Consider the following 26,470-nt stretch of genomic DNA (forward strand, 5'->3'; position numbering starts at 1 on the left):
TCAAACTGAAATCTATTGGAATTCTATCCTGGTAAAAAGTTTTCTAAAAACGCATCAGATAGATCATCAGATGCATTTCTTATCTATCTGCTGCCAATCTGATGAGTGTATGGGCACCTTTACTGTCCGAATGGATCTGCTGGTGTGGGGTATACATGGATGATAATCGTTGTCTATTGGTGTCTTTTCACATCATTGTGCCCTTTTTTCCCAGCAATACATCCATCTTGGTTGTAATACTTTTCAAGCCAGCCAAACAGAGAAGGTCTCAGACACGAACTCACAGAATGAAAGCTTGATCTCAGAAAATATTCTGCATTCTTTATTGCATTTTTTCACCTTCCAAAATCACTTAAAGCACTCCTATACTTTATTAAGGAACGCCATGAACAAACAACAGTCATAGTTCACCTACCCGACAAAAAATATCAACAAAAACTCTACACCAACCCAAGCTCATGTCTTCTGCAGAATAGAAGGCCAAGTATCGCTGTGGAGAGCACAATAATAGGTCTTTAAATAAAGTAGGACCCTAGCCAAACGTTTTATTTTAGTTTTGGATGGAGTTAAGCTCTGTTTCCACTAGAGCGGAAAATAGAAATTTTTTGTCCGTTCTCCGCTCCTTGCTAAACAGATAGTGAACGGTTCCTATTTTATAAATAGGAGTTGATCACACTTGTCAGCATGCAATGGATCCCGGGATACGTTGCAGTAACCGGACCGCACTTCTGTGCAATACGCCATAATCCCGGGCAGGTGGATGCGTTCCCACATGCAGCGTATGGAGGTAAGGAATCTGCCCCAGGCTAACGTTGGACCATTGGCTCCCGCTGGCAGCATGTGGTCCGGCAAAAGTGAGAACACAGCCTAAAGGAAGTATAAAAACCTCTATCAGGGTTTGTTTTGCTGTCTGTGCTTTGAGATATTGCTGTATCTTTGATTCCCTGGGCAAGGCGCACAGTATTAAAACAGTACTTTATTATTATGGGGAAGACTATAACCATGTATCAGGTCAGGTTATTAATGCTGTCTGGGTCATCATCAGAGAGATCCAGCCACTTCCTGAGCTCACGAGGGCAAACGTCACCAACCAGGGTCCAGACAAAAATAAATTCCTCCCGCTATCTAAAGCTAAAATAAACGTTTGGGCCGCAGTTCCACTCGACATAACAAGCATATTTGTAGTGTAAAATGGGAGTCGCGTGTTTATCAATTAAATTACAGACGGCAACTTTCCATATTCCAAATCCTGTGTCCAGATTGCGGCATCTGCAAAGGAAACAGACACAAACTTAGTGCTACTCAGATGAATTCACTGAAATGTATAAATCAGTAAGGTTAGAAAAACTGCCCTCAATTTGCTAAAAGATCTCCAGACTTGCAGACATAAGACTAGGGATGGTCAGTGAGATGCAAATAATTCTGAGCTGATGCAGAGTTATGCAATTATTTAATGCAAAGTATGCAGCTTGACAATTTCCCAATCGAATAAAGCCAAGGTGGGATTTGATTGGTCCATTTTAAGCTGGATTAATTTGCGTAATTCTGCATCAACTCAGAATTATTTGACCATCCCTAAATTAGACCTTGTCTGGATTAACCACTTGCATACCAGCAGTCTCTGGCCGGCCCCTAAAGGACCAGAGACTGCTAGTACTAAAAAACAGGGCTTACCGATGTATCGCCACACAGACCTGCCGCTCACCAGTCACCGCAGGCCCCTCTGTTGTTGCTATGACTACAGAGCTCTGTTAGCCATTCAGGAGCTGATTTCATTGGCTCCTGACCCTGTGATCAATGTAAGCCATTGAGATTGGTTCACAATGATCACAGGGTCAGTAGTCAATCAAATCAGCTCCGGAGCAGCTCACAGAGCTCTGCCGTCGTAGAAACTGGCAGAGTAAGGGGCCTGCGGCGACGGTGTGATCGGTGGTAACGGCAGGTACTTGCGAGGGCGTAATTGAAAACTACGCACTGGCAGGAATAAGAAGCTACAAACAGACTGAGCATATGGAGAGAAAATGGTAACTACGTACAAGGTATGTCGCCTGACAGGGATCTGGACTTTATCCATCTGGGGAGCCAAGGCTATACAGATGCATCGCTAGCCTATGCGGGGAGGAGGAGAGCTGACATAGCTGCACGGGAGTTGTCTCACACACTGGGTATGGTGAACAATGTTCTCAGCCGGCCCTGGGCTGATCACTGACTGATGCCTCGGGGGCTGATGTACTGGTTTAAGCCTTGTATACAGATACAAGGCATGTCACTCGGCAGGGATCTGGAGTTGAACCCTCAGCAACATTTCAAGGCCAACACTGTACAGCAGAGCTGGGACAAGGTACTCCAGCACCCAAGGCTGAGACACAAAAGTGCGCCCCTCCATCCCTCCCACCCCAGCCGTCACACATTGATTGCCCCCAACACCTTAATATCTAGTTATATGGCTTGCAGTCACTGCCATGTATCCCCTTTTCTTATTTCTCTCTACTTCAGACACAATAGGGGAATGATAGTCGAGTGAGTTGTGCGCCCCCCTTCTACACTGCGCCCTGAGGCTGAAGCCTCTCTCGCCTCTGCCTCTGCCCTGCTTTACAGCCTAAAGGCTAGTGATGTGTTCTGATGCAATGGGGGGTGGGGGGGGGGGGACGAGGAGTGGGAAGGGCCAACGGAACGGCATTGGAAACACATCACAAGGTGGGTGTGGCGAGTGAGGAGAACATGCTCTTGATCGACCCTCAGTTAAATCGATCACCCAGGATGCTTGCTGGCTGAGGCTGTACGCATGCTAGATTCTCAGCAGAGGTTGTTATTATCGTGGCCTCAGCCAAGTATACCAGGTTTTAGAATGTGGTGAACACCACACCAAAAACTTCTGCACAAACAGTGTACTGTTGTCTTGGCTACAAGCATTTTTAATAATTTGCATAAATCATGCGTAGTGTAGAAAAATGTAACACTTGGGGGGACAGCAGCAGGGGGTCCATCACATACGTCGGTCAGAAATAAATGCCACCCTCCATAACCCCCTCATTTCAGGCCTGCTTTATGCCTGGTACACAACATGCAATTGTATTGTCTGGTTGACAGGTCGAAACGAGAATTTCCTACATGTCCAATCAGCTTTTGATCCATAATGGGATTGATTTTTAATTAAATTGATTTTGTTCAGTACTGATCTGAAAATCGATCAGTTGTTCGGACATGTTGTAAATGATCGATTTGACCCATCGATTGGACAGGAAATTGCATGGTGTGTACCAGGTATTACATTTTTTATAAAGTGAACCCGAGGTGAGAGGTATATGGAGGCTGCCATATTTATTTCCTTTTAAGCAATACCTGTTGCCTGGCTGTCCTGCTGATCCTCTTCCTCTAATACTTTTAGCCATAGACCCTGAACAAGAATGCAGCAGATCAGGTGTTTCTGACATTATTGTCAGATCTGACAAGATTAGCTGCATGCTTGTTTCTGGTGTGATTCAGACACCACTGCAGCCAAATAGATTAGCAGGGCTGCCAGGCAACTGGTATGGTTTTAAAAGGAAATAAATATGGCAGCTTCTATAGCCCTCTCACCTCGGAGTCACTTTAAGCTGGCATTATGAAAGCCTGCGTGCAGTGCTGGTCTTCTCAGCCGTGCCTGTCAGACGTATAAAGCAGCTGAATTCTCAGACCCTGTAATACTCCCCACAAACACGCCAGCTATGGTCTCGCCACAGCAAAGGCCGGCCGAGCAGTGCTGAGGGCTGACTACCACAGACTACAAAGCTGTATCCGGCCGCGCTGCCAGCTGTCACTGGAGGAGATAATATACCGCTCCAAACCGCAAGGTGCCCCATTACATTTAAAGACGCATACTAAGAAGGCAGACATCTTTATCCACATCTTTGAAATGCGATCCCTGGTGTTTGGACAAGTTATTTTTACTCGGCACAGGTCCTTAAATGCATTTGTGATTGGTCCAAATAGGATCTCTTATATAATATGCTCAGACAAAGCAAACATAGCCTTTGCACAATTCAACAACAACATTAAAGGACCACTATTTCTAAAGAAGTAGACAGTTAAATTCTGACAGAACTGACAGGTTTTGGGCCAGTCCATCTTCTCATGGGGGATTATTGGGGTTTTCTTTGTTTTCAACAGCATTTCCTGAACAGTCCAACTGACAAAATAGTGTGCAAGTGATTAGGGAGACTGGCTGGTATCTTACTATTTTGGCAGTTAAACTGCCGTTCAGGAAATGCTGTTGAAAACAAGGAAAACCCTGAGAATCCCTCATGAGGAGATCGACTGGCCCAAAACCTGTTGGTTCTGTCAGATTTTAACTGTCTATTTTTTTTTGCGATAGTGGTCCTTTAAGTAAAGTCTCTATCTCCCATAGGGTTTCAAGTGGACCTGAGCTCTTGCACTGGACAGAAGGAAAACAGAGAGAATTGTACTCTGTATGTATTTAGAAAGTTTAGCCTGTCTAATCCCCCCTCATCTGTCACTAATCAGAACTGTAATTTTGCCCCTCAGCTGTGTCAGCTGGCTGTCTCGGCAGAGCAACTAATTTGTAAACATGGGATGTTAACCTTATGGGCCTGATTCAGTAAACGGTGCTAACCCAGTTAGCACACGTAAAGGCTTTGGGCGTGCTAACTAGGGTGTTAAGTAGTTAGCACATGCAAACTACTACTTAGCACCGTACTAACTAGGGTGCTAAGTAGTTTACATGTGCTAACTACGGTGCTAAGTAGTTTACATGTGCTAACTACGGTGCTAAGTAGTTTACATGTGCTAACTACGGTGCTAAGTAGTTAGCATGTGCAAAATACTTAGCACCGTAGTTAGCACGTGCAAAGCATGTTAGCACATGCAAAGTGGCTTTTCAGTGGCGTGCTAACACTTAGAACCCTTTTCTGAATCAAGCCCTATGTCTGCTTCCATAAAAGCAATAAGTAGACTGCAGATTTACTACAGGATTTGTATCAGCTGTAACAAAGAAATGTTTTCCTAAAAGGTTATTATGCTGTTGCTTATCTTTTAGAGCAGAGAGTTTAAGTTCAGGTCCGCTTTAAGGTGCCTATACACTTATTGATTTTCCCATTCGATTCCTGGCAGATTTGATCGATCTGCTAAGAGTCGTTCCCCCAAAATTTCCGATCGATCAACTTTTAATTGATTTCGACCAAAAATTGATCAAAAGTATTTCTCAAACAGGATGGCAGATCCAGGCCGATTGGGGGAGCGGCAACAACAGCCGTAGAGCGACGTCCCATAGCGTAGAAATGTATCGAACAGTGCAATGCGGCAGTTTGATGGATTTTCCACAGATTCCCTGCTGGAATCGATGTGCTGTGTGTGATCGGTATCCATTCCTTGTGAATCAAGAGGGAATGATCGCTTGACCACATTGGGTGCCAATCTATAAGTGTATGGTCAGCCTGGCATGTCTCAGTTCAGTAGTTAGTGGCTGGATGGCATTTGTCACATAGCAAAGAACAACTTGACCAAATAACAGGCAGGTTTTCAATCTGGATTTACAACCTGACTAAACCGACAATGAAAACAGGCTCTGCTTGGCTGCAGCCGTGCACCTCTCCATACATGTGTAAAGCCTTGTGCGCACTACACACTACACAGTTCTCACCAGCCATCTCTGCTGAGAATTTACTGTGCTTCCCTTAAAATAAGACCTCCTGCGAAAATAAGCCTGCAATAAATAAGCTCTATGCTAGTGGATGGGAAAGTGTGCAGTCTCTTACCGCACCTCCCTTGTGATTGCGTCCCCCTCCGTTCACCTGTAAATGGCTATATAGAAACAGAATGGAATGGATAGCGATGTGTCTATACAGTCTCTGCCCCTCATGGTCCCCAGGTGATTGTGTCCCAATCCCACCCTGGCTCCAAGAAGAGAGAACGGCACCTCGGCAATCCTCAATGGGTGTGCGAGAACCAACCCCTCACTGGGTGTGCGAGAACCAACCCCTCACTGGGTGTGCGAGAACCAACCCCTCACTGAGTGTGCGAGAACCAACCCCTCACTGAGTGTGCGAGAACCAACCCCTCACTGGGTGCACGAGAACCAACCCCTTTACTGAGTGTGCGAGAACCAACCCCTCACTGAGTGTGCGAGAACCAACCCCTCACTGGGTGTGCGAGAACCAACCCCTCACTGGGTGTGCAAGAACCAACCCCTCACTGGGTGTGCGAGAACCAACCCCTCACTGAGTGTGCGAGAACCAACCCCTCACTGAGTGTGCCAAAACCAACCCCTCACTGAGTGTGCGAGAACCAACCCCTCACTGAGTATGCGAGAACCAACCCCTCACTGGGTGTGCGAGAACCAACCCCTCACTGGGTGTGTGAGAACCAACCCCTCACTGAGTGTGCGAGAACCAACCCCTCACTGGGTGTGCGAGAACCAACCCCTCACTGAGTGTGCGAGAACCAACCCCTCACTGAGTGTGCGAGAACCAACCCCTCACTGGGTGTGCGAGAACCAACCCCTCACTGGGTGTGCGAGAACCAACCCCTCACTGGGTGTGCGAGAACCAACCCCTCACTGAGTGTGCGAGAACCAACCCCTCACTGAGTGTGCCTGAACCAACCCCTCACTGAGTGTGCGAGAACCAACCCCTCACTGAGTGTGCCAGAACCAACCCCTCACTGAGTGTGCGAGAACCAACCCCTCACTGAGTGTGTGAGAACCAACCTCTCACTGAGTGTGCGAGAACCAACCCCTCACTGAGTGTGCGAGAACCAACCTCTCACTGAGTGTGCGAGAACCAACCCCTCACTGAGTGTGCGAGAACCAACCCCTCACTGGGTGTGCGAGAACCAACCCCTCACTGAATGTGCGAGAACCAACCCCTCACTGAGTGTGTGAGAACCAACCCCTCACTGAGTGTGCGAGAACCAACCCCTCACTGAGTGTGCCAGAACCAACCCCTCACTGAGTGTGCCAGAACCAACCCCTCACTGAGTGTGCCAGAACCAACCCCTCACTGAGTGTGCCAGAACCAACCCCTCACTGGGTGTGCGAGAACCAACCCCTCACTGAGTGTGCCAGAACCAACCCCTCACTGAGTGTGCGAGAACCAACCCCTCACTGAGTGTGCGAGAACCAACCCCTCACTGAGTGTGCGAGAACCAACCCCTCACTGGGTGTGCGAGAACCAACCCCTCACTGAGTGTGCGAGAACCAACCCCTCACTGAGTGTGCGAGAACCAACCCCTCACTGGGTGTGCGAGAACCAACCCCTCACTGAGTGTGCGAGAACCAACCCCTTGTACGAACAGGGTGAAAGTGAAACTTGTTTGCAGATAATGGTCCGCACCGTAGCAGCTACACAGCATTTTATGGACCTTCAATAAAGCTGATGTATATTTGCACGTGGTGCGGACCATTATCTTCAACCAATCCCACCCTGGCCACATGTCTCGTCCATGTGAACAAGGCTTTACACATCTCCAGGGGCGTAGCAATAGGGGGTGCAGAGGTAGCGACTGCATCGGGGCCCTTGGGGAGGAGGGGGGGCCCTCCCTCAACTACAGTATTAGCTCTCTATTGGTCCTATGCTGGTAATAATCACTTCTATAGATTATTATAATAGCAGTGATCACTAACACACTGCTCCCCATCCCCTTCTTGCACCTCAGACACTGTAGTTGCCATTGGCAGGTTTTGGTGCGCCGTATCAATTGTTATGTATAGAGAGCATGGGGGGCCCCAATGTAAAACTTGCACTGGGGCCCACAGCCCCTTAACTACGCCACTGCACATCTCCCACTTGCTATTTTACTGTTAAGGACCCGATACATTATTCGATTTTCCTGTACAAGCGATCATTTGGTTTGGTCCTTTTATTGGATCGAGGGAAAATCGATTATGTAACATTCTGCTCGATCGATGGAAATTGACCGATATCAGGATGAATCGACCAATTTACTTGAACAGGCCTGATGGAAAATTTTGGTTGATTGCAAAGGAATCTGCTATCGGCACAGAATCGACTTTTGGTTTCCGAGCATGGTGGCGCAGCATCATTTAGATTAGTGAAGGAGGATCTTAGTGTGTGGGCGATCAGTCGATCGACTTTCGATTGACCACACTGTTGTTGGTCGCACAATAAAGTGGATCGTTTAATTGCTTGTTTAAAAAAATTGATGTATGGACACCTTTAGTGGAGTTGAGGCAATTTGGAGAGGGAACCAAGAAATGTATCAGTATGTTTTAATTATTTGTATTATTATTATTGGGGAGAGGGGGGGGGGGGGGGGGCTAATGTGTCTGAAGGAAACCCTCACAAACTCTGGCAGAAATTACAAACTCCATGCATATAGAGTCCTAGCTGACATTCAAACCTGAGACTGTGTGACCTGTTATGTCAGAGCAGGATTAGCCACCTTTCAACCTCGGTAGGTGCTTGGGGCCTAGCGGATGTCAAGGGCCCTCCCTGGGCCGGATTTCCCATAAGGCACTGTAGACACGTGCCTACAGGCGCCTGATAATGGAAAGGCGGCTCACTACCCTGCCGGAGTGCCTCCTTCCTTCCCTATGCAGAGTCCTGATGAGAGTGTAAATGAGAAGTTACTTGCCCTGCTCTCAACATTCCACTGACCAGATCTCCCTTCAGTCCGGGGTTCTTGTCTAGCTACTTAATACTGAGGGTAATTCTGGCTACCTAATACTAAGGAGCACCTGTAGCTACCTATGACAGGCAATGAAAGTAAGGGAGGAGTGAGAGCTGGCTAGCCAGCACACTTGCAGTACAGTTTGGTTGGGGTTTGTACATTCATGGAGGGCGAAGTCTAATGCTGGGAATACACCACGAGATTTTTTGGCAGATAGATGGTTCAAAAGATAATTTCCGACAGGTCCGATCTGATTGTCGATTGTTTTTCTGATCGATTTCTCATGGGAGTGAATGAAAAACGATCAGAAAATCGATCGGACAGAAAATCTGCGGAAAAATCTTATTGTGTATTCCCAGCATAAGGTGTCAGGACATCTGTGCCTACAGGCTCCTGTGAGATAAATCCGGGCCTGGGCCCACCTGCTACCTCATTTGACCTCTCTTCACTTCAGCTTACCAAAAGGACCACAAGGGGGCCTCAAATCTACTACCTTGCATAGGGCCCGTTACATCTTAATCCATCTCTGCGTTACATCACCGTGCCAACAATTAGGGATGCCTATTGGTGACTTTTTTATATCCATCTTTAGCCCATCTTTAGCTGTAAGCATACTCCAAATTACACATTCATATCATGCTATAATGAAGACAGCCCCAAAAAACATGGCATGCAAAGCCCCCTGTACCGCCCACACAACACCTACCTGCTGCTGTCCATCACTGTATTTACTGGGGAACTGCGGAAGAAAAACAGGAACATTATTTAGAGAATTTGTGGCATCTGACGGGCATAGATAAAGGTAACTCCATCCACACAGTCTGTATATAACCCTATAACCCTCACCCAGCATCTGCAATGTACACTTAGGTGTTGGCTGCAGCAGGGGTGTCAAACTCAAATACTAAGTGGGCTGAAACTGAACATTGGGACCAAGTTGTGGGCCAACCCTAATGTCTACTGGGAACCACCCTCCCTTATAAAGGTCCTTGGTGTCTAATGGAACCCCTACCTCCCCTATACAGTTCTCTGGTATCTAGTGGTCCTCCCTTCCCTATACAGTTCCCTGGTGCCTAGAGGTCCTCCTTCCCTCCCCTAAACATTTTGCTGGTGTCTAATACTTTCTCCTTTCTTCCCCCATATGGTTTCCCTGGTGTCCTAGGGCTTCACCTTCAATATAGCTTCCCTGGTGGTCTAGAGTAGGCCAAACATAATGCAAAGTGGGGAAACCACTTGTGGTCCAAATTTGACAGCTCTGTAGGCCAAATTTGAGTTTGACATGTATGACTTATACTTTAGCACTTTAGGCACTCTAGGCACTTAGCACTTTGGTTACCCCTGACGAAGTTTCCAATTAAGGAAATGAAACATGTAGGGTTGTGTGTGGGGTTGTTAATATACAGGCATTGTGAGTTTGGAGGAGAGTCTGACAGACAAATTACCTTTATCCCCAACCCAATGTATCACTTTTTACACTAAGGGGTAGTATAATCTGTTTGAACTAATTATTTTAACCCGAATTTATTAAAAGCTACGTTTTATTAACTATAACCAATCTCCGAATAAGGTTTATCTAGTGTTTTCATGTATGACTTATATAGAGTTCTGGGCAAAGTGTCTATGGGTCGGTAAATGTTTCCAACCCTCATGTGAGTCATATCAGAGGGAAGTAGTGCAATATAAGAATATTAGAGACTGCATACACCAACAAGAACAACCTATTTTAATACATGTAAGACACACTGGATTTATCTAAAAAATGGAGGCAGACATCTTTATTTCCTTTTAAACAATGCGCATTGTCTGGCTGTCCTGCTGATCCTCTGCCTCTACTTTTAGCCATAGACCCTGAACAAGCACGCAGATTAGATGTTTCTGACTGAAGTCTGAGTGGATAAGCCCCAATGCTTGTTTCAGGTGTGTGATTCAGACACAACTGCAGCCAAGGAGATCAGCAGGACAGCCATAGGACAGCCAGGCAACCAGTAGTATAAAAGGAAACAAAAATGGCAGCCTCCATATACCTGTCACTTCAGGTTCCTCTTAAAGAAACAACGTCTTTGTAGAGGCCAAAAGACTGTTACTATTCTTTTTTCAAAACATATTACAAGCAAGGGAAAACAATAGCTAAAATGGTCTTGCCATAACAGATAAAACTAGGGCACCCTTTTTCTGCACTAATGGATTCTAATTTAAAGTGCACCTATCAGCCATAGAGGCTGGCCTTTGTGAACACAAGAAGTACTGATCCAAAACTCACCCCGGACTTCCAGCCTGCACTCAGTCTCGGCCTCCCCGTGTTCGTTCACCGCTTTGCAGGTATAGACGCCGCCATCGAATGGGCTGGGCTTCCTCACCTCTAGGGTCAGCACGCCCTGCTTACTGAAGGAGCGGAACTTGGCCTCCCAGGACAGGTCCATCTTGTTCTTGTACCAGGTGATCTTGGGCTGCAGGAATGGAAGCCATGAGGGTGAACGGACATTCAGCATGACGGGGAAAATAATTCACCAGATGTGTGTTCAGGTATGGAGATGATGCTTCCAGGCTTCATAAGCAATCACTGCTATCTATCCACCTGCTCACAACAATATTTCCTTTTTCTTTACAAGGAGAATTTCTATTTCGATGGCGACAGATCAGTGAGTGATCACCACCTAAATTGGGTAGGAACTTATTTAAAGGGGGTTGTAACATCCAACAGTAAAACAATTGGAATAAAATAGTGCCCCCCAAAAATATGGCACCCCCCACCCTTTGCCCCCCAAATTGGTCTCTATGTGTCCCCCATTTTTTTATTTTTACCTGGTCTGATTACCGTAGCCTAACTGCAGGAAATGTGCAGTGCCAGTAGGATTGTGGGTTTTATTCAAGCTACAGCGATGAGAGAATGAGATTATCTCAGCATGCAAATAACAAAGCTTCCTATTTTGGATAAAATAAGGACACTATGACCTAAATCCCCCTTCCTTAAAGTGTTTACACAGTGGTTTAGGCCTGTTGTTAGGGTGATGTTTGCAGTGGGATGGACAGTAAGCTGTGACCGTAGACAGGAAAAATGAGCACTGAGCTGGGTCACTTTTGGTATCACAGAGAAACAGTAGGGGCCAGTTTCCACTAGAGCAGGGGTCCCCAATCTTTTCCGGCTAGTATAGTTACCCCAGTATAGCTAGCATAGTGCCCCAGAATAGCAAGAGGACAGACCCGTGGCCCAACTGCAAACGTCCCACGGACCAGCAGTGGGCTGCGGACCGGTGGTTGGGGACCCCTGCACTAGAGCGAATCTGCATGCGTTTTCTGCAATCAGATTCGCATACCGAATAATAGTCAATGGGCCTGTTTCCACTTGTCAGTAAATCTGTGCGGTGGACTATGCAGACATTTTTACAGTGATTTTAATAAAAGCGAATGGGAGTGATTTTTAAAAAGCGCTAATCAATCACAAATCGCTCAGAAAAGCGCTTATAGGGTGGCTGAGCCCTAAGGGATCGTTTCCAGAAGTGCGTCAGCCAGGGGCGGATCAAGACCAAGTTGCGCCTGGGCCAAGGTCAGGTTTTGGCGCCTAAAGGTCAGGTTTTGGCGCCTAAACTGCCATTCATTTTGCCGCCTTTATAAGAATTCAACAAACTGCGCCTGGGGCAAGACACCCGCCTGCCCCCCCCTAGCCCCCCCTAGATCCGTCCCTGGCATCAGCGCAGCTCTGCGATGCATGTGACTCCTCCGGGGGTGGCGCTTGCAATCCCATTCATTATTATCACCCCAAAATACGTGTAACCATGCACTGCAATATAGGCCTGGTGCACTCCAAAACCCGCTAGCAGATCCGCAAAATGCTAGCAGATTTTGAAACGCTTTTTGTTAGTTTTCTGTAGCTAGCATTTTGCGGTTTTGGGAAGCGTTTTTGGTGTAGTAGATTTCAGATATTGTTACAGTAAAGCTGTTACTGAACAGCTTCTGTAACAAAAACGCCTGGAAAACCGCTCTGATCTGGCGTTTTTCAGAGCGGTTTGCGTTTTTCCTATACTTAACATTGAGGCAGAAACGCATCCACAATCCAAAAAATGCCTCACCCCGGGATTATGCGTTTCAGCAAAACGCCTCCCGCTCTGGTGTGCACCACCCCATTGAGATACATTGACGAAGCGGATCTGCAGCCACAAGCCGATCTGAAAATGCCCAAAAAGCCGCTCGGTGTGCACCAGCCCTCAGTGGGAAATCGTAGCGCAAGTATGGAAACAGCAGACGGTGCAGCCTATGCACTCTCTGATGTCACTGTGATTGTGTTTCCATAAGCGTGGCTGAAAGCGCACATATGGAAACAAGCCCTTAGGATGGAAAACAGCAGGAAAAAATTATTTTATATTGCATTTCTCCTAACGGTGAAAACTAAAAAAAACAGGATAAGTAAGCTAAATAATTAATTCCTTATTCGATACATTTTTTTTTATTTAATATGGAGTTTCATTGCACTTAAAAGTTCAACCAAAACTTCAAAACTTGAAACTTAGCAAGGCATTTCCAATATGTTGATTAGTGTAAATTATGAGTATAAACTTTGGAGCTCAACTTTTCGAATTGAAAAAAATCCACCTGCAGATGATTAGGTATGGTCAATGAGAAGCAAACAATTATACTATGATGCAGGATAATGCAAATTTTGCATGCATATTTATGCAGTTTGAAAATGGACCAATCAAATGTTACCTGGTCACGGTTTGATTGGTCCATTTCAAAACTGCATACATTTGCATACAAACTTTGCATAATCCTGCAGACAAGAACACTAAGGCTATGTCCACATTATAAATTACCAGCGCTATCACAAGCGCTAAGCAATTTATTGAGAGTTTTGCAAGCGCTTTTCTTTTGCAGAGCGATTTGTTTCTTCACTTCCTGACGTTAGTCAGGAAGTGAACTCTTTCACCCAGAAATGAATAAATACAATGGGCTTGATTTACTAAGCGGTGCGAACCTAGTTAGCACGCCTAAAGACTTTTGGGCATGATAAGCATTGCACTAAGTAGGTTAGCACTGCCTTGCTAACTGTTAGCATGGCTTTGTGAATCAAGCCCAATGTATTTATATTATAAAAGTGCTAGGGAAATCGCTATACAAAGCACTTTTTCAAGTGCATTGCAATTTCCCTATACCTTCCATTGAACAAAAACGCTCAAAAAATGGTACAGGCAGCACTTTTGGAAGCGGAACGCAACCGCTCATATTTGAACACTCTCATAGGAAATCATTGCACAAGTGCTTTTAGGGCAATTTCTAAAATCGCAAGCGCTTAAAAAAATACGCAAACGCTCATAGTGTGGACAAGCCCTTACAATGATTGTTCCCACTCTTTTGCCCAATGCAGCAACAGCTGACTACCTCATTAAGCAACAGGCAACGTAACATACTGTGGCTGGCACTACACTACTTTTCTCTTCACCTCTCCTCTCTTACATAGGCTGGCTCAGTGGCACAGATAGAAGCAGAGTACTTTTCAGGCCACATGATGAGGCTCCTCCCACCCACAGATGACACAATCTCTTAGCAGTCTTTGCAAAGGCAGAAAACTGCCATGGCAGTTTTTCAGAAAGGTGGTGTGGGCAACAAACAAAACCTGGATTTTAGGGCGCAAGTAGTCAGTCTTTAGACATGTTTACACTTTTTCTCGCTATTTGGATATATAACTTCTGCTACCTGTGCTGATCGTGAGAGTATTATTTTTACACCGGGAGTCTGCTTTAAAGTGTACCCGAGGCGGCTTAAAAGCTAAAAAAGGGACACAGAGGCATGTTTCTGGCTGAAGGACATGCCTCTGTATGCCCTGCTCGCCGCTATCAGTGTCCCCTGTGCCCTGCTAGCCCCCCTGGAATTTGCCGACATTCAGAATGTTGGCAAACTAACACGGAAGGGGTGTCACTATGCAGGATAGGAACTCCAGCACAATGCCCCTTCCCCACCTATCAGAGCCTCTGAACAGACTCTCCGCTGCCTGCTTCCCACCCCCTCCACATCAATTAATGCTGTGCTCTCAGAGGAGAGCACAGAACCTGCCTCTCCAGCATCAGGACCCCAAAGGTCACCAAAGCCAAACTACAGGATTCCAGGAGCTAGGAGCAGGAGGGAGAGGATGTAATGGACGCTACCTGATCTATCGACTCCCCACCTCATCAGGCAGCGTGGTTTTTTGTTTCACTTTTTGACACCCGGCTCGGGTTCTCTTTAAAACTCAACTGAAGGCTGAAACACATAGCAGCGAGCATTGCTAGTGCTGATGACGTTCTAAAGCTAAAACATCACAGTATTTATAAGATTTCACTATTAATCTGTATGGAAAACAGTGCAAAATTCTGCAAAAATGTCCAAAATATCTCCCTGCTTCTGACCAAGTCATGTGTGTCTGTGTCACGTGTGTCTGTGTCACGTGTGTATGTGTCACATGTGTATAGGTGAAAGGCAGCATTTACCCTGGGTGTTCCGCGCACAGAACAGCTGAGGGTGGCGTTGTACCCGGAGACCACAGAGCGGTTCACTAGCGGATGAGTAAACTTTGGAGCCTCCCCAAACTCTGGTTCCTTGTAATTGGGCGGTTTGTATTCAGTACCTGAGGAAACACATATGGACAGAGGATTAAGATACTCATACATGGGTCAATACATTTAAGGACCACTTTCACACAAAAAAAAATTACATTTTAAAATCCAAGTGTAAGTGACTTTTTTTCTGTGTAGATGTCACTTACAGAATTATTAATCTGGCATCTCTGAACCTCTCACTGACAGGTTTTGGACTGGTTCATCTCCTCATGGGGGAGTTTTAATATTTCCTTTACTTTCAAAGCCCTCCCTGAACAGTTGTTGTACAGTCCAACTGTCAGAACCAACAGGCTTTGGACTGGTATATCTTAACATGGGGGATTCTCAAAGTTTTTTTTATTCCTCTCAAAAGCGCTCACCTCCAAGGGAATGTTTTTGAACATTTGTAGCATAAGATGTGAAGGGTGGAGCAATTGTACAAGTGGACAGAATCACATGGCAGACACTGTGGCTGAAGTCACCTTTCCTCCTCCCTGATTGCAGATACCATCTCTTCATCTCAGAACATCTCAGCAAATGTTCCTGCACCTGATACTCTCAGAAAACCTCTTAAGGTGGCCATACATCAGTCCATCTGACAACAGGTCAGCCATTAGATAGATCCCTCTCTGATCAAGTCTATTTCTTGCTCACACACCACACCGATTTCCAGTGTCGGACTGGGAGGTGGAAAAGCTGAAGAAATCCACTTGCTGTCCAAGCAGCAGTAATCATGTGTTGCTGCTCACAGTGAAGTCTTGCTGCAGCTTTCTATTGTGAGTGATTACACAGGGTTTCTGCTACTTGGCCAGCAGGTGGGTTTCCTCAGCTTTCCCACCTCCCAGTCTGACACTGCCGGTTTCCAACAGATTTCAGCATGAAATCTATTTGTAATCTCCCTAGCATCCCCCCCCCCCCAATTGTATACACTGTATGTGTCCCCCCAGTGCTGGCATGAATCCTGGCCTCCTCAGGTGTACCACGTGACACTGGCACATATAGTGACGTTGCTTCATTTGCCATGTCACGCGGTACAGTCACACTCTGTGATACCGGAAGAGGCCCGGATTCACACCGGCATGACAGGTGAGCTTTCAACACTGCTTCTGGCACCTGGGGGCCACATATACATTTGGGGGTACACTATTTGTCAGGAAATCAAACATCGTTACTGTTGATCAAGCCCTTGCAAATGAGATTTCCCAGCATGCCCGACTGATCCTTTTGATTCTGGACAGAAATCAATGGAATGATAAATCGTGTGGATATGTTGCAGCATCGATTCTCCTTTAATCTGATAAAATTATTGGATTGAAAAAAGTCGATCAGCCCCAGAGCGAGATTATCCACAAGGCAACCTAGCCAGTTGCCTGAGGCCTAGTGGGCGTACAGGGGCCCAATTACTGCTTTCTCTGACCCTTCTTTACCTCATCTTACCAAAAGAATCATAAGGAGGCCTTAAAGCTACTACCTTGCCTGGGGCCCCACTTGACCGTAATCCATCTTAGCTCGAGTGATGTATCTCCATGTTTAGTCCAGTACTAGGATCCTGTCTATCCTTATCAATCTTGTGGAGCTATCAGCAGTATTAGCTGTCCAGATGATCTGATTTCAACCTTTTCCAAGGTCATCAGATCTGGATAGTTGGAGAAGGCTTTACCAGTGACATGTGTCAACCTTCAGCACTGAATGAAAGCTGCCAATCGATGATGGAGAAGCCTAGAATATTGCTGCGTGTGCTGAAAGGCTGACACATGAGAGCAGGCAATGCTGTGCTGGATGTAGCACCTTTCCTTCACAGGACGTTAAATGATCACTACTGAGTGCAGCCACCCTGTTCTACATACCTTGTTTCCGTAAACGATTTAGGGTGGTGGTGCCCAAAAATTATAAAATAAGTTTAAAACAGCTGTAGACAACAGGGGACATATATCCCTGATTGTTAATTAGTTAGCGGCTAGGGTCCCTTCCAAAAGTATGGCCTCATCGCGGTGGAAGAGTCAAGTATGGAATACTTTCCATGAAAAACTGTTTTGGAAGCTAATATCCTCTATTAATGTTAATCTGTTTTGAATGCAAGTAGTGTACCCTGCCTATATTTAGGCTCTGCACACCTATGCTGGTAGTGGTTCAGATGCAGCCTGCTTTGGGTAGTACTCTCACCTCACCCTGCTGTCTAAAAAACAGTTATAGGCTTGGTTCACAAGGACAGTTCTGCGATGGTAAAGGTTGGTAATGACGCTTGTTGTTTAACAACGTGCATTCAGATGAATGGACAATTTTTGCTGTCGTCTGTCCGACGCTTAGCCAGCCCTGGAAGCAACAGGTTGCTTCCTGGATTGTTTACCGCCACGCTTCCTTGTGCCCCTTTGGGGATGAAAAACTCTTCACGCAAGGAAGCACCACCCTAAGCTGACATATGCTTTTCTGCATGCAGTAAAGCATTTGCAATGAGATGTCGGGCTGCTGCGGGCGGTTGCTTCAGCCGTCTGTCTGAACCAGCCCTAAAAGGAGAGGTTTTGTTGGCTTATCTCTTTGGAAGTCACACACCAGTCATATTTGGTGGATATTCTCCATTTTATTGTACAACCAAAATAGGGACAATGCTCTAGCTGTTTGGCACATTAACTGTTTTAACCTGAGAAGTGCATTGTCCTTAGTTTTGTGCAAATAGTTAATTTACCAAAATATGATTGGTATATTGGTGTCTTCCGGAGAGGTAAGCCAACAATACCTCTTTCTAAACTGTTTTTAACTGATTTTAACATTTTGGGTGCCTTCATCCTAAATCCTTCCTTATACACCTGTATAGGCAGGTTGTAGTTTATTTTGTTTTTACAACAAGAATCTGTTAAGGAGTGCGACCATTTGAGTCCTGAAGATCCAGTGGACACCAAAAAAGACATGTTTCGAGGGACATGTCCACTTCTTCAGGTTAATAATACAGCCTAATGCGACTAGGCACACCGAGTCTTTGTGTGCAACTGCAAAAGACACTGTACTATTGACCTGAAGAAGGGGCAGGTCTGCGAAATGCATCGTCTTTTTTGGTGTCCAGTAAATTTAGTTCTCTTCATTCTGAGAAACAGAGTAACCAAGCAGCTCAGGGTGACCCAAACTACTAGGAATGTATAGGGGGATAAAAGGAACCAAAAAGCCCTCCTACTAAAAAAGCAAAGCTTGGTGTAATTTGCCTTCTTAAAACAGAAGGAAATTTGCAATAATTCAGTTATAAGTGAACATTTGTGGTTTGGTTACTCTGTTGTACTCGTTCAAGCCCTATTTCATACAGCTTTATCAATCCCTGCCATGTACTGATGAGGACCAAAAGTCCGAAACAGGCTGTCTACATGTGGGTTTGATATAGCTGTGTAAAACTTAAAGCTATAAGCTTGCTATACACCAGCGGTTCTGGATGGTTGCTTGGCTTAACAAGGGCGAAAATGGATAATTTGCATATTCAGTAGAGCATTGTGGGTAACCACAAATGTTCACTTATAACTGAATTATTGCAAATTTTCTTCTGTTTTAAGAAGGCAAATTACACCAAGCTCTTCATTCTGAGGTAAGACTGTTTCATTACATACATTATATACTTCCTATACATATTTTTGGGGGGCATTTCCTCACACCTCATACAGTATCCTGCATCTTTTTTGGCCTTTAATTTGGAGTGCGACCCATCAGATCCTGAAGAAGACTTCTTATCCCCGTGCAGACGGAATTCTCCTCCACATGCTTGATGGTGTGTTTGCCTAGTAGCAACCATTGTAAGTAGTATTGATCTCGAACCTGTTTCTCATTGCCTCTGAATACTACAATAAAATTGGTGGCCCTGGTGTTCTCTGTTCTGTTTCTCTCCCAGTCTATGGAGTACAACACCTAAATTTCATCCACAACATTCATTGTACAACTTTTAACTATCGGACTCTGTCCTTTCAGCAGCTACACAAGGTGTACTTAATTTCAGGAATTGGACACCATAGCACGGGAGATGTCTGCAGCACTGATAGACAACAATGATGGTATCTGTAAATTTGCATGTAGTAAAAGACGGGCGGCTGTATTTCAGATTAGCTGTAGTGCGTGATGCGCAGTGTCATGTGTGTGGCCAGAGGTTCTTACCTGATTTCAGGATATTTGCAAAGTTCTTAGAAGTTCCTGGATTCTCGCTGAGTCCACACATATTCTCGCTGAACACCCGGAAGTAGTACTGGTTACCCATAATCAGATCGGACACCACGCAGTGAAGGCGTCTGTAGTGTTCAAAGACTGTGAACCATTCCTGAGGCAGAGATAATAAGACCAGTATTATGGTTGGTGCTTTATAAATACATTAAAGAGACTCCGTAACAAAAATTGCATCCTGTTTTTTATCATCCTACAAGTTCCAAAAGCTATTCTAATGTGTTCTGGCTTACTGCAGCACGTTCTACTATCACCATCTCTGTAATAAATCAACTTCTCTCTCTCTTGTCAGACTTGTCAGGCCTGTGTCTGGAAGGCTGCCAAGTTCTTCAGTGTTGTGGTTCTGCTATGAACTCCCCCATCCAGGCCCCTCTCTGCACACTGCCAGTGTGATATTTAGATTAGTGCAGCTTCTCTCTGTTCTATTATCTTTTACAAGCTGGATAAATCCTCCTCTGAGCTGGCTGGGCTTTCACATAATGAGGAATTACATACAGGCACAGCTGTCTGCACTCTGCAGGAAGAAATAGCCTGACACTTCAGTGGAAGATAGCTGCAGGGGGAAAGAAACACACAAATGATCTCTTGAGATTCAAAAGGAAGGGTGTATACAGCCTGCTTTTCTATGGATGTATTTTCTATGTGTGGACATACTGTACATCAACCTACTTCCTGTTTTGGTGGCCATTTTGTTTGTTTATAAACAAACTTTTTAAAACTGTTTTTAACCACTTTTAATGCGGCGGGGAGCGGCGAAATTGTGACAGAGGGTAATAAGAGATGTCCCCTAACGCACTGGTATGTTTACTTTTGTGCGATTTTAACAATACAGATTCTCTTTAAATAATAATACGACAGCAATTCTAGAGAGTCACTCTGGTCATGCTGGACAATCCACCCCAATGCACATCAGAGACGATGACTAATGATTAACTAGCCCAGAAGGTTTTGCCCTAATTGAATTCATTTTCAGCAGAGTAACATGCTGGAACGGGGAAAGGCCTCCCGGATTGGTTGAGCCTCAGTTATTTGTCATTGTATTGTGTCTTCCTCGGCCATAAACTGTGAGCAGTTCAAACTACTGCACATTATTTGTTATTTAGCAAAACAGAGCTGCATACCTCCCAACTTTTTGGTATGAGAAAAAGGGACACTTAAGCCACGCCCCTGCCACACCCCTGATCACGCCCCCATCATACCCCTAGTCACGCATACCATAAAGATTTCATAAGAAAAATATGTTGTTTCATAATTCAAACCACACTGGCCCACTCTATCCTGGTTAATTTTCCTTCATATTAACATTTTAAAATTAGTGATATATCAATTTAAAAGATGGGAATAAAGAGTCAAACACATTTTTTAGTAGAGAAATATATATATTTACATAGAAAGGGGAACAAAGTCCTGAAAGAGGGACAAATGAGGAGGAAAGAGGGACAGGGATCCCAAAGAGGGACTGTCCCTCCAAAAGAGTGACAGTTGGGAGCTATGAAGCGGACATAAAAATTAGAATATTGAGAATGTAGCAGTGTCCATGAACATGATTGAGGAATCAGTCCTGAGCTGATCACTGGTGGTCCTCAGAATTTGAAATTCCCAATATATAAATCACCCCCTCTGTAAAGATTGTCTGGCGCACAACTCACCATGGTTTTCTTATCTGCTTTTTGAATGGTGTAGCCAGTTATCTCAGCGTTTCCATCATCCTGGGGAGGAGCCCATTCTAGAGCGACGTTGAATCCCCAAACTTCTACAAGCTTCAGGTTCTGAGGGGCGCTGGGCTTGTCTGGAATGCAGAATCACCCATAAAACACACATAACATAAGATTTGCAAGGCTATCTCAGCACAGTGATTATTATCTTGCTTATGACTAAAGGTGGCCGTACATCAGGTGACTTGGCGAGCTATCGATCATCTGATTCGATGATTATAATCGGATGAAAATCACTGCCGCCATTAGCATGCCCGATCGATGATGCAACCAATTTTGAACCGAAATTGGTTGCATATATTGTTCGAACATGCTGCAAGACTTTGAGCCGACATGCTCTATTGGGTGCATGTAGATTACGGCATGCTATAGCGGGACGAGCAGCGAATGCGATGGAACCCGAAATGCTGTATACCCTCTAATGACACAGCGCTGTCCGCTGTAATGTCCAATGTGCCCCCCTGGTGCCCAGTGCACAATACTGTACCTATCTGTGTCCACCACTGGCTCCAGGCTCCATCCATACATAAGCCCCATATAATTGCGTTGTGACGTCACCCACACGCCCCCACGTTACTCCGGCAACCTCACGGGGCATGTGTTTTTGGACGGAGGATGAAGACTGGAGGAAGCAGCGGCCATGGACAGCTAAAGTAGAGCACTGAGTACCAGGTGGGCACATTGGACATTGACGAGGGGGGGGGGACAGCGTCGGGCCAGCGGATGCAGCGCCACAAGGCCGATTCCGAATCAATTACAGCATGAAATTGATCGGGAATCAGCCTGAAGTGTATGGGCCGACAGATCTCTTTCTAATCGGATTCAATTAGAGAGAGATTTGATTCTTGGGCGAATCTGCCCATCATCGCTAGATTTAATTTAATCCAGTTGCTAGGTACACACCATCAGAGCTGCTCAAATCCAGATCCGGGAGACATCCGGATAGTTCTATCCGGATATCTCCCAGTAAACCTGTGCGGGGAGGGCCAATCTTACCTGTCTGCCGTCTTCTTCAGTCCGTCCCTCGGCACCTCCCATGATGCGGTCCAAGCGGTGGTCACGTGATTACAAACACTTCCTCCTTCCGGGTTGAAGAAGGAAGTGTTTGTAATGCATCGTGGGAGGCGCCGAGGGACGGACGAAGAAGACGTCAGACAGGTAAGATTGACCCCCACGCCCACCCCGCACAGGTTTACTGGGAGATATCCGGATAGCAACTATCCGGGTATCTCCCGGTTCCGGATTTGGGCAGCTCTACACACCATACAATTTTCTGGCAGATTTACCTGCCAGATCAATTATCTCCAACATGTCCGATTTTCCGATCGTTTTCTTGACCGATTTTCATAGAACTGAATGAAAATCGATTAAAAAAAAAAAACTAAAATAAATAAAAAAAAAAAATAGATCAAAATTCAGATCGGACATGTTCGAAATAATCGATCTGGCAGGTAAATCTGCCAGAAAATTGAATGGTGTGTGCCTAGCATTATCCACGCACTAACCCTAGCTATCAGATAAAATGCTGCTCGTACATGATCAGCGCCAGCAGTGCTAAGATTCTTTGCGACAAAATGTATTACAGTCCAGTTGATCAGTGCCACAATCAACTGCTTTATACAATGTGGTATTGTCAGTTCTTGCCACCGCGTTTCCATGACATCCTCTGCCATTGTTACTTACCCACAATCTGAATCTGGATGGTGGCTGAATCCTCGCAGTTCTCAATCTGGATTTTAACTTGGTACTCTCCGGAGTGATGCCTCTCGGCAGATCTGATGAAGAGGATGGTGTCGGCTTCACTGTTCCTGATGCCCACTTGCTTTGGGTCAATAGGCTGCCCGTCCTTCAACCAGGTGACTACAGGGCGTGGCTTTCCCTAAAACCCACAAAAAGTTTTGGTTTATTACCAATAAATGATTTTGTAAATAACCATTTATGTGAAATTCCACCTTTGTAAACTCGCATCCCATACAAGGCTACTGCATGAGTTAGAACAGGTCAGGACGCTCACACACTGTTACTTCTGAGCCTTGGCGCACTATAACCTGAGGAAGAAGGGTGCATGCTACGAAATGTACCGGTATGGTTTTTTGCTTAATTAAAGAACTTTGGCTTTAATAAATCACTAAAAGTGTTTTCTTCTTCTTACGCTACTTTATTTAACACGTGGGTAAACCTATTATCATAAAATAGGTCACATTTGGCAGGGGCGTATCTCAAGGGGATCAGTCCCTGTGGGGGGACCAGAGCTGTGGGGGACCCCCAACTACTAACCTTCCCTTCCTGGAATAAAGGGTTCCATCCTGCAGATCAGGTGTTTTTGTGCCTACACTTGTTATAGGTGTCAATATCATCATGGCCGCACTTGGTTTATGATCCTTGAGATGGGCCTCAAGGCCGTGAGGGGCACCAAGGGGAGGCAAGGGAAGGTGTGTGAGAAATATTTTTGCTGGGGGGGAGCATTAATTGTTTGACATTACATTTGGCCCACTCTAGACAATCAGGGAAGCTGAAGCTATACTTGAGGTGAAGCCCTAGATCATCAAGGTAGCAATATGGGTGAGGGGATAAGCATTAGACACCAGGGAACTGTATAGGGGGAGGGACAAGGGTCACTAGACATTAGGGAACTGTATAGGTGAGGGCGTGGCAACACTAGACGCCAGGTAATTGTATAGGGGAGGGTTGTGAGACCACTAGACACCAGAGAACTGTATAGGGTAGGGCGTGAGACCACTAGATACCAGGAATCTGTATAGGGGAGGGGGCCATTATACACCAGGGAACTTTATAAGGGAAGGAGGTGGTCACTAGACCTTGAGGTTGGCCCATGACTTGGTCCCAGTGTTCATTTTCGGCCCACTTTGTATTTGAGCTTGACACCCCTGCTCTAGAGGGTAGTGGGGTAGAGACACTAGGAGGGGAGAGACAGGGGTTAGCAGGGGAGATTAATGAGGAAATGTAATAGAGGTGACAACTATATGTTTGCAGCCTCATGTAGTCGCTTAAAGTAGTTGCAAATGTGATCAGCACACCAACCAATCACGCTTTTGATTGTGTTAGTATCCACTAAAAGCACAACATTCGTTTTGGGGGCCTCGCAGGGTCCCCCTTTATCAAGGACCCTGCAAGGCCCCCAAAACAATTGTTGGACTTGGTGTGCTGATAACAATTGTAACTGCATAGAATCCATGGTATTGCCTATACTAACCTTATCAAACACCCTTGAACGCTGATGGAGTGCCCGCTCTAGTAAGATTATTTTCAATAAAGCTAGGTTGTTCTGTATTAATAAATGCGGTTGTGAATGCTGCATGGAACGGGAACCACACGTGATGAAGGTTTTAGTGCATCAACATGTAGTAACTTGAGACGCTGCATACAATTTGACACTGACCATCTCAGCATGAAGAGAAAGTCACACCAGGATTTTACTGGGTAGCCGGCCTTCCCTGTTATGCCCTTTGTTGTCCTTAGACCCGCTCTCATCCTATTTCTATCTCTCGTAAAATGATAATAGCGTCCTTCAATGATCCACTTACCCCACATACTGTACACATCAACACTGGAGACTAAATATAGCCACATGTCCTGTATCTTCTCCCATTGTCCAAAGTCAGCCAGCCTAGCAGTTTACTAACCAGCTTGTCTGTATGCTGACCCCTCACTCACCTCCTCATACCTCTACTCATTATGGTAACTAATCGCTCTGTCCAAAGAGAAAGCTTAGAGGACCTCTACACTGATACCACTATCGGGTCCAACAACAAGCCTGTCCACTATCTCAATAATTAGAGAAAGACAAAAGTAATCCCTGGCTGAACTGCCCTCTGGCCAATAACGCCATTATAACGCATGAGTAAAGACTGGTACACACCATGGAATTTCCAGTTGGATCGACGGTTCAAAACCATAATTTCCAACAGGTCCCATCAGCTTCCGATTGATTTTGTGCAGTAGTAATTCGAAAATTGATTGCGTTATCAATCAAGAGCTGATTGGACCTCTTGGAAATTTTTTATTCACCCCGTCAATCTGAAAGGAAATTGCAAGGTGTGTACCAGACTAAACCGATTTCCGGACCGCACTAGTTGAAATCTACGCCCTGTTTGGGAGCTGTTATCCCTGCCAGGGATCTCAGTGGCTCACATTGACCACAGGGTCAGGAGCCAACAAAGTAAAGAGCAATGTCACAGGATAAAGCTGGAACACCATCTGTTGTTTCCGGGTGCTTGGTAAAGTGGCATAGGCAGTGCCACCATTAGTACAGTTCGCAGATATTACCAGCACATCAGGGTTTATGAAATGCACTTTATGAAACGCACTTTGTTGGATTTCTTGTGGAAACTGGCACAATAAAGTGCGTTTCATAAACCCTGGTGTGCTGGTAATATCTGCGAACAACGACAAAGTAAAGAGCTGGCATATATAAAGTTAATCTTTATTGGCTCCATGTAAAAGCTTATAGCCAATGTTTCGGAGCGACATAGGGCCCCTTTATCAAGGTAATCTTTGCTTGGAGCAAAATTGTCGCTGCAAATCAGCTCCTGTTAGGGAGGTGGGAGTCAGGCTCCTCTAAGCACTCTCATCCAGCAATGTGTTCTCAGCAGGCAGCAGCAGCAATTGTTGCACTCCCCCTACAGACAATGGGTTGGATCCTTTAGTGTGCGCGAGACAACACTACAAATGTGATAAGGTCAGAAGCCAATGAAATCGGCTCCTGACCAGCTCACAGCGCTCTGCCGTCATAGCGACAGAAAAATATCTTGTTTTGTCATTCAACCTACACTGGTCCTTTCTATCCTGATTCATCTTCCATCATATTAACATTTGCAAACAAGAAATACATCCATTTAAAAAATGGGAATAAAGCTCAGAGTCAATTAAACACATTTTCAGTGGAAAAAACATGTATTTACACAGTTCTGTACATCAGTCCAGAAACAGGGACAGATGAGGAAGAAAGAGGGACAGAGGGATTGGATTCCCAAAGAGGGACTGTCCCTGCAAAAGGGGTGCAGTTGTGAGCTATGCACACACACCCCACCCAACCCCAGAGACAGTGGCGTAGCTAAGGAGCTGTGGGCCCCGATGCAAGTTTTACAATGGGGCCCTCCAAGCACTCTATACATAACAATTGATGTGGCACACCAAAACCTGCCAATGGCAACTACAGTGTCAGAGGTGCAAGAAGGGGATGGGGAGCAGTTTGTTAATGATTACCACTATTCAAAGCATCTACAGAAGTGATTATTATGAGCACAGGACCAACAGAGAGCTAATGCTACAGTTGAGGGAGGGCCCCGATGTGGTCGCTACCTCTGCACCCCCTATTGCTACGCCCCTGCCCATAGAGCATTACCCAGTGGCTTG

General features: G+C 45.5%; 1 protein-coding gene across 1 annotated transcript in view; it reads right to left on the minus strand.

Moving 5' to 3' along the window:
• Positions 1–299: 299 nt before the first annotated feature.
• Positions 300–26,470, minus strand: part of MYBPC3 (myosin binding protein C3) — a 217,473-nt gene continuing 191,302 nt past the window's right edge. The window contains exons 26-32 of the mRNA XM_068260679.1: positions 22,778–22,973; positions 21,029–21,168; positions 19,317–19,476; positions 15,084–15,220; positions 10,886–11,072; positions 9,332–9,364; positions 300–1,269 (exon numbers count right to left, since the gene is read on the minus strand). Coding sequence (XP_068116780.1) covers positions 9,354–9,364; positions 10,886–11,072; positions 15,084–15,220; positions 19,317–19,476; positions 21,029–21,168; positions 22,778–22,973 — 831 coding nt within the window. The 3' untranslated portion in view covers positions 300–1,269; positions 9,332–9,353. The remainder of the gene's footprint in view (positions 1,270–9,331; positions 9,365–10,885; positions 11,073–15,083; positions 15,221–19,316; positions 19,477–21,028; positions 21,169–22,777; positions 22,974–26,470) is intronic.

Source organism: Hyperolius riggenbachi, chromosome 11 (genome assembly GCF_040937935.1).
Source record: "Hyperolius riggenbachi isolate aHypRig1 chromosome 11, aHypRig1.pri, whole genome shotgun sequence".
Classification (NCBI taxonomy): Eukaryota; Metazoa; Chordata; class Amphibia; order Anura; family Hyperoliidae; genus Hyperolius; species Hyperolius riggenbachi.